This window comes from Narcine bancroftii, chromosome 1 (assembly GCF_036971445.1).
Source record: "Narcine bancroftii isolate sNarBan1 chromosome 1, sNarBan1.hap1, whole genome shotgun sequence".
In the NCBI taxonomy this organism is placed as follows: domain Eukaryota; kingdom Metazoa; phylum Chordata; class Chondrichthyes; order Torpediniformes; family Narcinidae; genus Narcine; species Narcine bancroftii.
Window position 1 is genome coordinate 330830495 of NC_091469.1, and position 15274 is coordinate 330845768.

Below are 15274 nucleotides of genomic sequence, written 5' to 3' on the forward strand. Positions count from 1 at the left end.
GCCATTTAAACTTGTACCGCCCAAATTAACCTATAACCCCAAGCGTTTTGGAGGGTAGGAAGAAACAGAACATCTGGGGAACATACAAACTCCTCACAGACAGTATTGGATTCGAACCATGGTCGCTGACGCTCTAATTGTGTCCCTAACCATGCTGTGCTCAATCAAAGAGAGTTGACATTTTATTTTGTCTTGGCTGGAATGATTGAACATTTCAAGGAGGTAACAGAGAAGTTTTATAAAGATTCTCAGGAAGAGTGAAAAGGGATGGAGTGAAACATGAAAGTCTGCAGTCGCAGTTATTAAAGTAAAAAAAATTACAATGCTGGAGAACCTCAGCAGGTCAAACAGTGTACCTGCCAAGACTCTCCAGGATTCTGTGTTTACTTCAATTCAGAACTAGATTTAGGAACATCTGTCCTTGCTTGCATCATTACATTCTTGATGTTATATTCCTGGCTCCCCCCTGCACCGGTCCAAGGGCTGGCTCCCACCAGTGTCAGCTTCGCGATGCCCGCCACCAGAAGGACCTGTGAGTGACATGTGCACAGGTCACGCCCAATGGGATAACTGTGGGCAGGGCAGCGCATGCGCACTTTGGTCAGACACCGGTTCAGTTCTTGCTGCCGAGGTTGCTTTGTCGGTTCATTTCGCCTGCTCCCGTCATCGGCCAAGCCCCCCTCCGCTGGCCGAGACGAGCGCGGTGGACACCTGCAGACAGTTGGCTTTTCGTTTTCGCCGCAAGCCCAGGTGGCAGGCCTCACCCCCTTGATGGCGGCGGCTGCTGTCCTGGGGAGCGTGCTGCGAGCGGGCTGGGTTTCGCGGAAGGGCCAGCTCGTGCACAAAGCTCAGCGGATGCACGTGCACACGACTGGATGCGCGCTCGCGAAGAAAAGTCCGCTCAAAAAATTCCTTTCCAAGACAAAGTAAGCTCTTTTCAAGGACCCAGTTTGTAAATATTAGTGCAAGTTTGCCAATTCAACAATTTGCCATCTAGGGGAGCAGGGGGGACTCGAACCAGAATTTGGAGAGGCGGCAGTTGTTTTATTGGGGGGGAGGGAGAATGGGGATATGGGGGGGATGGAGAATGGGGATATGGGGGGGGATGGAGATATGGGGTGGGAATGGGGATAGGGGGAATGGAGATATGGGGTGGAAATGGAGATATGGGGTGGAAATGGGGATATGGAGGGGTGGAAATGGGGATATGGAGGGGTGGAAATGGGGATATGGAGGGGTGGAAATGGGGATATGGAGGGGTGGAAATGGGGATATGGAGGGGTGGGAATGGGGATGAGGAGGGGTGGAAATGGGGATATGGAGGGGTGGAAATGGGGATATGGAGGGGTGGAAATGGGGATATGGAGGGGTGGAAATGGGGATATGGAGGGGTGGGAATGGGGATATGGAGGGGTGGGAATGGGGATATGGAGGGGTGGAAATGGGGATATGGAGGGGTGGAAATGGGGATATGGAGGGGTGGAAATGGGGATATGGAGGGGTGGAAATGGGGATATGGAGGGGTGGAAATGGGGATATGGAGGGGTAGGAATGGGGATATGGAGGGGTAGGAATGGGGATATGGAGGGGTAGGAATGGGGATATGGAGGGGTAGGAATGGGGATATGGAGGGGTAGGAATGGGGATATGGAGGGGTAGGAATGGGGATATGGAGGGGTAGGAATGGGGATATGGAGGGGTAGGAATGGGGATATGGAGGGGTAGGAATGGGGATATGGAGGGGTAGGAATGGGGATATGGAGGGGTAGGAATGGGGATATGGAGGGGTAGGAATGGGGATATGGAGGGGTAGGAATGGGGATATGGAGGGGTCGGAATGGGGATATGGAGGGGTCGGAATGGGGATATGGAGGGGTCGGAATGGGGATATGGAGGGGTCGGAATGGGGATATGGAGGGGTCGGAATGGGGATATGGAGGGGTCGGAATGGGGATATGGAGGGGTCGGAATGGGGATATGGAGGGGTCGGAATGGGGATATGGAGGGGTCGGAATGGGGATATGGAGGGGTCGGAATGGGGATATGGAGGGGTCGGAATGGGGATATGGAGGGGTCGGAATGGGGATATGGAGGGGTCGGAATGGGGATGTAGGAATGGGGGGTGGGGGTGGGATGGGGATATGTGGGGGGTAGATGGGATGGGGATGGCACTGAAAAGGCAAACTAAATCATACAATTCCCCAGCTTTGTTTTTTTTCTGTGGCCATACAATGTTGTGGCCTCTGCCTATCGAATGCTACCATAGAATCTGCTTCCACACTGCATTCCAGATTACAGTAATCTGTATTTGACATATCTTCTTCTTTGGCTTGGCTTCGCGGACGAAGATTTATGGAGGGGGTAAAAGTCCACGTCAGCTGCAGGCTCGTTTGTGGCTGACAAGTCCGATGCTGGACAGGCAGACACAGTTGCAGCGGCTGCAGGGGAAAATTGGTTGGTTGGGGTTGGGTGTTGGGTTTTTCCTAGATGTAGGCCAAAGGACCTCCAAGAGTCTGCCCTGCCATTCAACAAGTGTCCAATCTGCGAGCTCGACTTTATGCTGTATCCTTGCTCTGTATTCTAGATTTGTTTCACAGGTTCAGAGCCAAGGATATTTTGCTGTGTATCTCTCCCTTCAGCACCAGATAGTGCTTCTGGCATAGCCCCAATCATTTGCAATGGAGTATGATTGACCTTTGTGGGAAAGATAGATGGAGTTGTGGTTGATTGCTTTTTATTTTATATCTTGCAACTCAGTTGTTTCAACCTTTTTCTTTCCACTTACATACCACCTTAAGTTTTCCCTATGCCAATAGGTGCTCTGCAATTAGTAAGGGCAGATGAACCCTCCTAAAGGGTTACGGCCATCTAGCAAAACATGTGCCGTGCAGCACAGAAAAGGCATCCCTTGTATCAAAGCTTGGTCTGAGCATTCACTGCAACAGAACTTCCCCCACCCTCAGCCATCTTTGACCTCACCATGCTGCTGGATTCAGGAGGGGATGTCGAGAGGGTCGGTCTGGACCTGTGCAACCCCTACTTAGCTAAATCTACTCATGCACACACTGTTCCTTTCTGAGGAGAGGGGCATCCTCATAACAAACTCCACAAACTGACTGAAAGGAGCCATCATCAACCTATGGGATGAATAGCCAGAAGAATGTGAATGAAAAGAAAAAGGTTGAAACCACTGTTATGTGCACGGTTTCATAATTTCAAAGGAAATGGGCCAATGACAATTTTTCTCAAGCAAAATATTTCAGTAACAATTGGGACTAGAGCAATGATTCTCAACCTCCCTTCCCATTCACATATCACCTTAAGTAATCCCTTTCTAATCATAGAGCACCAATGGTATAGGAATTACTTAAAAAGGTATGTGAGTGGAAAGAAAAAGTTTGAAAACCACTGTTGTAACTTAATTGACGTGAATAGGGTTTTAAAAAAATCCACTATAAATGCTAATACTCCTAATGCCATTGCCACCCTTCGCCCTCTCCATCAATCGCTACCCATCCCATCAGTGCCACCCCTCCCCCCTTGAGGTTTAGACATTGCTGCAGAGAGCATCTTTTCTGGAAAGACTTTGCTCTCACTTTTGCAACATCAACAGTGCTTTGTTCTTTTGAAGTTGGAAAACTTGCTGCTGTATTGGGAATCCTTCAATTTAGTAAACTCAGCAAGTAATCTATAAAATCTTTTGTTTGACTCATCTGTTTGTCCTTCCCAACAGAGAACTAATCGGAGCAGTTTTGTAGCATTTGTAGCATGCCACTGCTAAAAAGAATTTTCTTTCTGAGATTATTGATTGAATTCTAATCACCTGGTAATTTGAACTTTCTGCTTTGGAGCCATGAAACCTTAATAAAATATAAATGCCAGCAATGGATGGAAGGTCAGAGCCTGTGATGGACTGGCTATGTTTGCTCCCTTCTGCAGCCTTCTGCATTCCTGGGCACTTGAATTACCAAACCAGGTTGTGATGCAACCACTCAGTATACTTTCCACACTGCAGCTGCAGGTTTGACCAAGTATTCTCAGAAAGTAGGGGCAAAAATGTGCCTTAGTTCACAGTTACCCATCAGTGTGGATAGGGATACAGGGATGTGGTTCCTTGGCTCCCCCCCTTCCTAAAATCGACCATAAGCTCATTGGTCTTGTTGGCGTTGAGGGCAAGATTGTTCAGGCACCACTCAACCAACCTTTCGATCTCCATCCTGTGTTCAGACCTCTAATTTTTAGTTATTCGGACAACAATGGTGGAGTCAATGAATTTATAGATTGAATTGCAGATGAATTTGGCTATGCATTCATGAGTGTATAGGAAATAGAGTAAAGAACCAAGAATTATAGCCAGTGATGATGGTCATAGCCTGTAATGATTTAAATTTATAAATTAAAAATTGGACATACAGCACGGTAACAGGCTATTTCTCCCATGTGTCCATGCCACCCAATTAACCTACACCCCCGGTATGTTTTTTGAAGGGTAGGAAGAAACCGAAGCCCCCAGGAAAAATCCACATAGTTGTGGGGAGAATGTACGATCTCTTTACAGATAGCGTGGGATTCAAACTCCGGTCCTGATCACTGATGCTGTAAAGGCGTTGTACTACTATGCCAACCATGCTGTCATAGCCTGTGAGGATGGTCATTGAGGAAGAGGGATATTGCCAATCTGCATGGATTGGACTCTGCCAATGAGGAAGACGAGGGTCCAATTGCAGAGGAATGGATAGAGTCCCATGTCCCTTAGCTTGACCATAGGTTTTGCTGTTATGATGGTGTTGAAGTCGAGCTGTAATCAGTGAACAACTTGATGTAGATGTTTATTTGATCTTGATCTAATGTCGAATGGAGGGCATTAGAATGGACCTGTTGTAATGATAGGTGAACTGAATAGGTCCAGGTCCTTCCTGAGCTAGGAGTTGATTCGCTCTATAACCAACCACTTAAGCATTTCTTCATGGTAGATGATGTCATTGCCACCAGCTGAAAGCCATTGCTCTTTCTGGCGCCTGGAATGATGGAGGTGGGGGCCTCTGACCACTACAGTGGTTGAAAATGGTTGCAAAAACTCCAGCCATTTGGTTTGTACAAGTTTGAAGGACCTAGCCAGATACTCCATCCATTCTTGGATGCTTTCTGAAGGTTCTGTGATGCTTGTGATGGTTCTTCATTGTTTACTTCTTTTGAAGCAAGCATATCAGGTATTGAGTTTGAATGAAAGAGATGTAGTGTAATTGATTGTATTTCCTTGTTTCACCTTGTGGAATGTAAAGCCTTGGAAGTTCAGTCATAGTTGATTCTTCAGCTTGGTCTGGAATTACCACTTTTCATTCTGAATGTCTATCTCAACCTGTTTTTTGCTTCTATTTCAGGAAGAAGTTTTGGTATGAAAGTCCTTCACTGGGTTCACAGCTGGTAAGAACAGGCTTAGTCAATTACTGACTTTTGTTGGCCAAAGTCAATGCACCTGATCTCTGCCAATTTGGGCAAGAAACTTGTTAGTCTAATTATTAAAGGGAATTTGTGTAGTTTCTGTTGCAGTGAATAGCCTCCTTAAGTCAAATACTTAAATTAAATAAAGAACTCATGACTTGTCTTGGCAAAAACCAGGAATGGAGCCTTTTAATTAAACTTCAAAGGCTAACAGACCGTGTTATTAATTGGAAAACATTTTTTCAAGGCATCCACTCATAGGCAAATACAATCTATGATTTGGACATTAGTTCCCTACAAAATATATTTGGGCTGCTCGCAAAATAATCCATGTAATAAAAGTGCTCCCTTTTTATTGGCTCCAAATAGGGTTTTTTTTTAAACTGTCTTAGATTGCTGGTTTAGTCACCCAAAATGAATATGTGCACATGATTAGACAGGAACAAGGGGCAGTAAACTGGGAGCAGTTATTACTGGCAAGCGCAAAACTGACATTTCAAAGTTGTTTGAGGATTAACTAATTAAAGTCGAAGATAGCCATGTTCAGTGCAAAGAAAAAATAGGATTGGTAAGGTAAGAGAACCTTGAATGGCAAGAAACCATTGAAACCAAGAACAATATATCACAAAACAGTTTGCCTTGATCATGTGACAATTTGTGAATGATCTCTTGATTCTGACCCATGGTTTCACATTAGAATATGAATGAAATTAATCGAGCTAGATTTAAGCCATTTTGGAAAATGTATAGCTATCATTTGTTTAAAATAAGATTCTACATTAGTTCTGCTGATTTTTTTGTATAGTTATACAAGCCCTTGGGTTTGGAGAATTCATTAAAATCTCAACACAAGATGAAGAGGGAGGACACCATCCGAATGAGAACCCTCAATAAAGTTCTTTATAAAGCAATCACAGATCTATTGAATAGTTCTGAAGTCAGCCAAGAAGTATATGACGAAAAAGTGGAGATATCCAAGGTAAGACCATCTTTACAGATTACTTGGAGGCAGGTGACAAGATAGACAATAGACAGTACGTGCTGGAGTAGGCCAATTGGGCCTTCGAGCCAGCAGCACCATTTTTCAGATCATGGCTGATCATTCTCTGTCAGTGTCCATTCCCTGCCCTTAACTCTCCTGCCCACGAAAGCCTTATCTATCTCCCTTTTGAACATATCCAGCAAATCTGCTCCTAACACCCTCTGCGGCAAAGCATTCCACAGATCCACACTTCTCTGGATAAAAAAAAATTCTCATCTCTGTCCTAAAGGGCCTTCCATGTATTCTTAAACTATACCCTCTAGTCCTAGTCTCTCCCACAAAGCCAGCATGATTTCCATAAGGGAAATATTGTTGACAAACCTACTGAAGTTCTTTGAAGAAGTGACGAGTGGGCAAGATAAAGGAGATAAGGTAGATTTTGTGTATTTGGATTTTCAGATTTTGTGTATTTGGATTTTCAGAAGGCCTTTGACAAAGTGCTGCATATGAGGTTAATTAACAAGATAAGTGCCCATGGTGTAACATAAAACCTGCTAGCATGTGTTGAGCATTGGCTGATTGGCAGGAAGCAGAGAGTCGGAATACAGGGATCAAATTCTGGTTGGCTCCCAGTTGCTAGTGATGTTCCACAGGGGTCGGTGTTGGGGCTACTGCTTTTAATGTTGCTTATTAACTATGATGAAGATAGAGTAGAATCTTTTTTGGGAGGGTTAGATCTTTTTTTGAATGGTTTTGAATCTCAAGAATTAGATTCTCCTTTACGGACTTGGAAATTAAGGAAGTGCTGCAAATGATGCCAAATGGAAAATCTCCAGGAGAAGATGGATTTAATTAGAATTTTATGACTTATTACTTCTGATATTCCGTCAAGTATTAGCACAAGCAGTAGAAATGTCTTCTCTTCCAGAATCTTTTTTTTTTAGAGCATTGATTATGATTTTTTCCAAAGAAAGATAAAGATCCATTAAAAGTACCTTCATATAGACCAATTTCTTTATTAAATGTTGATTATAAAATTGTAGCTAAAGTACAGGCAAATAGGAATGTGAAGTACTTACTAAAGTTAATTCATGTGGATCAGGCAGGATTTATTCCAGGTCATTATTCAGCTGATAATGTTGTTAAATTAATATCATTAATGTTTCAAGAGAACGAAATGATTTACCTTTGGTAATGACTTTGGATGCAGAAAAGGCACTTGATTGCATTGAATGGCATTTTTTATTTAAAGTGTTAGAACATTTTAAATTTGGCCCAGTTTTTATTAGATGGGTAAAAGCTCTATATAATAACTCTTCAGCTAGAGTAGTGACAAATGGAGTAATATCATCATCATTTATCAAGGTCAACAAGACAGGGTTGTCCATTGTCTCCAGCTTTGTTTGCTTTGGTTATTGAACCTCTAGCTCAATTTATTAGACAAATTATTAATATTAAAGGTATTGTTGGGGGTGATGAATATAAAATTAATTTATTTGCGGATAATGTATTAATCTATTTATCTGATCCCAAACAATCTTTAGTTCATTTGCAGACTTGTTTGCAATATTATGGAGAGATGTCTGGTTATAAAATTAATTGGGATAAGAGTGACCTGTTTCAAAAGGTGATTATTTGGAGAGTAAGCAGATTACTCAATTTTGTTGGTCTGAAAAAATAAAGTATTTAGAAGTTGTAATAAATATGGATTAATCAATTACATCAGTTGAATTACGTACCTTTGTTAAGCAAAATCAAAGCAAATTTGAAGAAATGGAAGGATTTACCATCAACTTTAATAGGAAGGGTGAATTGCATTAAAATGAATGTATTTCCTCAAATACAATATCTTTTTCAGTCTATTCCATGTTCTTTATCAAAATCTTTTTTAAGGAATTAAATTCAGCTGTTCGTTTATTTTTATGGAAGTATAAATTATCTAGAGTTTCATTGCAAAAATTGACTTGGAAATAAGCATTAGGAGGCCTTCAGGTACCTAATTTCGAAAACTATTATGAGGCAGCTCAATTGAAATTTATTAATCGAATGCTAGGTAGGGAACAAACTCCTATATGGGTTAGAGTAGAATTAAGCCAACTTTTGGAAAGTGATGTAACTTCATTTATATATAGGTGGAGACCAAGTCTTTTGAAATCAGTTAGTGTTCCAGTGCTTCGACATTTAATTGATATTTGGTATAAAAGAGATTGTTTAATTGGATCTAAGGGTAAAATTTCTGGTCGGACTCCTATATATAGAAAAACCATTTTCTATGGATAGTTATTATTTAAAGGAATGGGATTTAAAAGGTATTAAAAAGGTAGAAGATTTTTTTGAGAAAGGACATTTTCTTTTACTCAATTGCAAAGAAAATTTCATATTTCAACGAATTCAATATTTGCCTATTATCAAATATGAACTTTTTTAAAAGATAATTTAGGAAAATAAATTAAACTTTCTAATTTGTCTAGATTTGAGAAATTAATTACAGAGTCGTTGAAAAAATGATTTATTTCAGAAATGTATAGTTTATTACAGGAGAAGATGAAAAAAACTTGATGTTTTTAGAATAAAAAATAAATGGGTAAAAGAATTACAACTTGCTATATTGGAGGATGATTGGTTAAAGATATGTGAAAATGCAGTAACCAAATTGATTAATGTAAGGTATAATTTAGTTAATTACAATCTTGTACATCAATTATATTTGACACCAGAGAAGTTGAAAAGATGAGTTTAGGGATTCAGATTTATGTTTTTAGTGTGGGGAACAAAAAGGTACTTTCTTACATTCGGTATGGTTATATGAAAAAGTGCAAAATTTTTGGTTAAAAGTTGGACAATTTTTGGAATGATTGTATAACATTCAATTATTGCTTGACCCTTTGTTGTTTTTTATTGGGGTTTATGACAAATTTAAGAGGTTTGCATTTAGATAAATTTCAGATTGCCTTTATTCACTTTAGCTGTTGCGAGAAAATGTATTGCAGTAACATGGAAAGATAAAGCAGAGATTAGTATGTTAAGGTGGAACTAAAATCGTGTATTTCGTTAGAAAAATAACATATAGATTACATGATAATTATTCTTTTTATTAAAATGTGGGATCTATATTTAAAAATATATGGGTCTTAATATATGCTAATTATGTTATTTTGATTATTTTCATGAACTAATATTTGTATATGTTGCTTTAAGGTATTTTAATCTTTCTACAGGCTCCAATAGTTGTAGAAATAGGATAGTTTGGGGTTTTTTTTGTTAAGGGGTGGGGGTTGGGCTGGGTTACATTGAGGGATTAATGTATTGATTAAGATTATCTATTTTACTAATCTACTTTTGTAATAATGGGGTTTATACTTTGTACTTTTTTTTAAATATCATAAATTAAGTTTTTAAAAAATTTTTTGCATATTAATGATTTGGATTGTGGCCAAGTTTGCAGATGATGTAAAGATAGGCGGAGTGCAGTTAGTGTTGAAGAAACAGGGAGACTGCCATCTGGTAGGACGTACCATAACACTCGGGTCCAGATTGGGCAACAGTTTTTTCCCCCAAGCCATCAGGCTCCTGAATTCCCAGGACATACATGAATAGTGTACCGTGGACTTTTACTGTATACATCTTAATATTTTAATATTTCAATGTGTTTAACTTCCATTCTAACTTATATTTATGTAAATATGTTCCATGGTCCTGGAGAAATGCTATCTCGTCTTACTGTGTGAGCATGGTATGAACGATAAATAGTGACTTGACTTACTGAGTTTAAGAGCCATGAGGCAATGTTGAAGCTCTAAATCTCTGGTGAGACCAGAATTGTGTTCAATTCTGGGCATCTTGTTACAGGAAGGATGCTTTGGAGAGGATGCAGAGGAGATTTACGAGGATGTTCCTGGATTGGAGAATGTGTCATATGGGGCAAGGTTAACAGGCTTTTCTCTTTGGAGTGAAGAACCATTAGATGTGACTTAATAGAGGCTCACAAGGTTATGAGAGGCTTAGGTAGGGTGGCCAGCCAGGGAAACATTAGCAAATACCAGAGGACATCTGTATAAGGTAAGGGGTGGGAAGTTTTTGGGAGATATGAGGGGTATGTTTTTTTGTCAGAGTAGTGGGTACCTTGAATGCATTGCCAGGGACATTTAAAAAACTCAGGCACATGATGCAAGAAAAATAGAGAGTAATGGGTATTAGGTTTATAGAGGTCAGGACAACATTATGGGCCAAAGGGCCTGTGGTATGCTGTAATGTTCTATGGTCTATGTGCTCTATTATAAAACAGAAAAGGAACAAATTGTTTTGAAAAGTAATTTTAGATTCTTAAAATCCTTCAAAAGTTTTGAGAAGCTCAAACCAAAGATGAAATTAGAGTAGAATTGAAATGGGGGTTGAGTATTCCACTCCCCTTGAAAAACATCAAACATTCATATGAAAAGAAATTTTATTGGTGATTTTATAATTGTGGAAATGGTTGACGTAGGTACTGATGGTAGTGATCAGCCATGATCTGTAAAATGGCGGTGCTGGCTTGACGGGCCGAAGGGCCTACTCCAGCTCCTATTGTCTATTGTCTATTATCGGGACCAGAGTTCAAATCCAACGCTGTCTATAAGGACTTTGTACATACTCCCCGTGTATGTGTGGGTTTCCTCAGGGGCTCCGGTTCCCTCCCACCATTTGGAATATAGCAGAGATGTAGGTTAATTGGGTATTAATTGGATAGCACAGATTTGTGGGCTAAAATGGCCTGTTACCATGCTGTATGTCTTTTTAAAAAAAAACAAATTGATTAGACGTAACCCAGTCGTAGTGATGGTATAAAATCCAGCTAACTGACAATTTAATAATAGTTTACATTTTGCCAATAAAATTGGACTGTGCTGCTGTTTCAGGTTCTGTTGACCGTGGATTTTTCAGCATGTCGTGCCTACTGGGTACCAAGTGGGTTGCTGGAAAAAGATAATCGCATTCAAAAAATCTTAGAAAAATATTCTTCTCGTGTAAGGTATGCACCATCAATGCCTTTCAGTTAAATGGAGGCCTTGATCATTATTCTGGCAATAGATGCTAACTAAATTAACATTCAATATAGTACTCAAAAATTGTTAATGAAAATGTACTGTTGGCATTTGTTGATTTGAAGGTTGATGATTTTAATCTGTTACATATTATTTCTAGACACCTTCTTATAACACATCAAGTCATGGGTTGTGTTCCACCTGTGGTCTTTGTTAGAGACCGAGCACAAGAAGCAATTGCTGAGGTGGGTAAAAATCACATTTCTATGGTGAAATCAAATGCAAGTAGAAAGTTTCATGCCAGCTAATGAAGCTTCGGGTAATGCCAAACCTTCACAATTGTCCCTGTGTAGACTACCCAAGAATGTAATTTCATTAGTCACAATCAGGAAACCATGGATGTTATTGCTACTTAACATATTATTTAAAATGCAGGTGGAGAGGTTGTTGGAAATTGCTGATTATGGCTCTGAAGAGACTGTTGATGTATCACAAGTTTGGGACTCAAAGCATTTTGGGTAATTACCATTTATATTATTATTTAAAGATGTTTTAATATGGAAGATTTGCCTGAAAGAAATGGATAAAGAATATTAGTTGCTTAAGTTGTGTTTATAATTGGAAAGCTATTGTTCTTTGAGAAATAGTAAAGGCAGTGAGGGTAATACCAGCGTGTGACAGATTATTTTGTCTGATCGTAAGATTTTCCTGCATTAAAATTTTACAGGTCAATTTATCAGTAGTAACAATTAGCTATGTTAATTTCATTACATTATATTTCACAGTTGTTATGAGAAGACTAACTGAATAGAATTTAGTATTTTTATTTGGCATTCGCTGTGCCCAAAATCAATTCTTGTCCAAAGTTGATTTTCTCTGGATTACAATGTCAGTTTTTTTTTATTCTAGGCAATTTAATGCAGACTATGCTCTGAAGTCTACTCATCAGGAATCTATTCCAGTCTCATCACACCTGCCACCATCATCTCCAGAACCTGACCTTTTTGGTATTAACCACGATTTGCTGAACAAATTAATACTGGAATACAAAAAGAAAAGTACTCAAAAGATATTGGAAACAAATAATTTAACATTGTCAGAACAGCATCTGAATCAAATAGCTCAGCTAAAAAAACTAAAAAGAAAGAAGAAATTTGATCGCAGTGTTGTTGATATCACACCAGAGATGTACCTGTTGGAAAAATACCGCATAAGCACTTCAGACACATTCTTAGACAGGGAAGAGGAACTGAAAGAATTAAATGACGAAATGAACGAGTTTCAATTGGAGGAAGATCAAGAAGATTTTAAATGATTTTTTTTACAGTCAAAATTCTCTAAATTTGTAATTACATTTTGATTCTTTAGCGCTGAGCTTTGATCAAACATTTAGATTATTATCCTTCATCCCTCCTTGATCCCAAAAATGAACTATGATGGTTATTTTGTAAATTACATTATTACAATATTCACTTTGTTAAAATTCCATGGCTGAAGTTGCATACAATAAAACGTACTGGGGCTTGTAGGTCAATTGGGTGTAATTGAGCAGCACAGACTTGTGGGCCAAAAGGGCCTGTTACCGTGCTGTATGTCTAAAATTTTGGGGAAAAAGAAGGTATCTGGTATGGGGATTGGTAGATGCCAGATAAGTACATTTTCTGGTTGCTTGAGATTGCGTGCTGTATGACTGGCGAACTAACTGCTAGGGTGGGCACCAATTTTAAACTTTCATTTTTTTAAAACATTTATTTTCTGAGTTTTTTTTTAACCAGTTGCTTGAGGCTTCCAGCTACTTGAATTCCAGATAATGGGAGTTTTACTGTATGTGTTATTTTCTGAAGAAGGTATGCTGAAAGTCACTATAGCAGCTGGCAACCCGTCCGTCTGATTCTGCATGTATAGAGTCACGAGGCACAATTCATTAACTTTGTAATGCCCTCATAATCCATGATTGTCAAGAGGGAAACATCAGTGTCCCTTAAACATGCTAGCCAAGTATTGTTTTTGTACTTGATTATAAACCTTCATTATACTTTGGTCTTTTTTCACTGGGTATCATTTATTGCCATCTGTTGAAAATAATTCAAACAGCAAATGATTTTAAGAGGAGATGAGATAGGTTTATTGTCATACACATTAGTACAATGTACAAATGTACTGAAATTCTTGTTTGGTCCATCAACAGAGGCACATAAATTAAATTCATATGCAAAATATAAATATGATTACTCTGAGAAGAATAATAAGACCATGTATATTCATGGATCCAGTTAATGCAGAACACATATTTGATCCTGGATTAGTGGAAGACATGACATTGTACTAATTTTGCCATAGAAGCAGAAGAGCAAGACTGGAAATTGAGGGTGCACCCAGTTGAAGTCAGTTGTAGGGGATTTGTTGCCAAATCCATGACCAAACTAAAGTAAAAATCTCAGGGAAGCCCCGCAGAAAGGCAATAAATCCCTCTCCCAACAGCTGAGGCACTGGCTGAAAAGGAGGTATCCTATCTGGGCTCTAAATGACCACTAGGAGAAACAGATATGATTAGCTTGTGTGGGCCTGCCTTGGCAGAAACGTCCAATGATAACAGGGAATACAACTGAAGAAGTTGCAATACTGGATAATGTTTCCTAGTGTCATCCATTATTGTAATTGAGTCAACTGACTGCTTACTCTGAGAGAGAGTATCAATCTAATAGTGAAATGTCCGGGATTGTAACACCTAGTCCTATAAATCAACCTGGTTAGGGAAAGGTAAAGGTCCTGGGAACAAAATGTGCTTGAACCTTGAGGTGCTGGACTTGAGGCTGCTTTATCTAGCTCCTGAAGGTGGCAATAGGAAGAGATTGTGACCAGGATGATAGAGGTCCTTTATGATATTAGCTGTGTTCTACAGCCTTCTGCATTCTTGGCCAATAATGTTTCCAAACCAGGTGCTGATGCAACCAGTCAGTAAACTATATGTAGTACACATGTAGAAGTTTGGTGGATGCTTGGCAACATTCAAAATCTCAGAATTCCTAGAAGGTAGGTGCTTTGGTGTGCTGCCTTCACAGTGTATCAATCTGCTGGTTCCAGGAGAAGTCCTCTGATACGAGTTATTTATCGTTTTCTTCCTGACCTGACTGGGATTTGCTTTCACACTACATAGAGAAATAAGAGGTGAGATAAACTGACTGTTCAGAAATGACCGAAATGAGATTGAACAGCCACTTTGCCCTTTGAAGAAAGTTTTGTGCTGCACATGGGGTTAAATCATACATAAAGAGTGAACAGTTCTTGACTGTAAACATCCCTCAGGAACTGGCATAGAAGAGGAATTGAGACTGGGGAAATCGAGAATGATGATGTTCACTTAGGTGGGGACATTGAAGGGGGGGGGGAAGGTGCAGGAAGCATATGGACTTATTTTTGTGTATTGCTCATTATTTTGCAATTCAGAAAGAATTATTAATCCTGCAGACTCTAGCGAAGCATCGTAATCCTATCCTGGGTATTTGAGCAGTATGCCTCCTACATTGTCCCAGTGATAAGTCAACAGTCCCAAACCTGCTTGAGTAGTGCTGCCACAGGTCGTATGCTAGGCATGTGCTCAGTGACGCCATCGTTCATTGGACGATGCTGACACAGATAATGCTCTGGCCAGCATCGTATGAAAGGTCTTTTGACACTGCTTCTTACGAAAGGTGTAGCGGGAAGTGTGGAGTGGCCATGGAGCATTGAATGCAGATTCCAGGAGGCAGCAGGGCACCAAAAGCTGTCATGTCCAAGTTGCACTCTCCATTGTGTTCTGTGGTGAGCCAGAGATCTTGCCTGGTTTGTG

General features: G+C 39.9%; 1 protein-coding gene across 1 annotated transcript; it reads left to right on the forward strand.

Moving 5' to 3' along the window:
* The first annotated feature begins 571 nt into the window (after positions 1 to 571).
* rbfa (ribosome binding factor A) lies at positions 572 to 13485 on the forward strand. The gene is made up of 7 exons (XM_069908621.1): positions 572 to 926; positions 5382 to 5424; positions 6248 to 6421; positions 11320 to 11432; positions 11606 to 11690; positions 11881 to 11963; positions 12355 to 13485. The coding sequence occupies exons 1-7, from the start codon at positions 589 to 591 to the stop codon at positions 12758 to 12760; spliced, it is 1242 nt and encodes a 413-aa protein (XP_069764722.1). The 5' UTR covers positions 572 to 588; the 3' UTR covers positions 12761 to 13485.
* The last annotated feature ends 1789 nt before the right edge of the window (positions 13486 to 15274 follow it).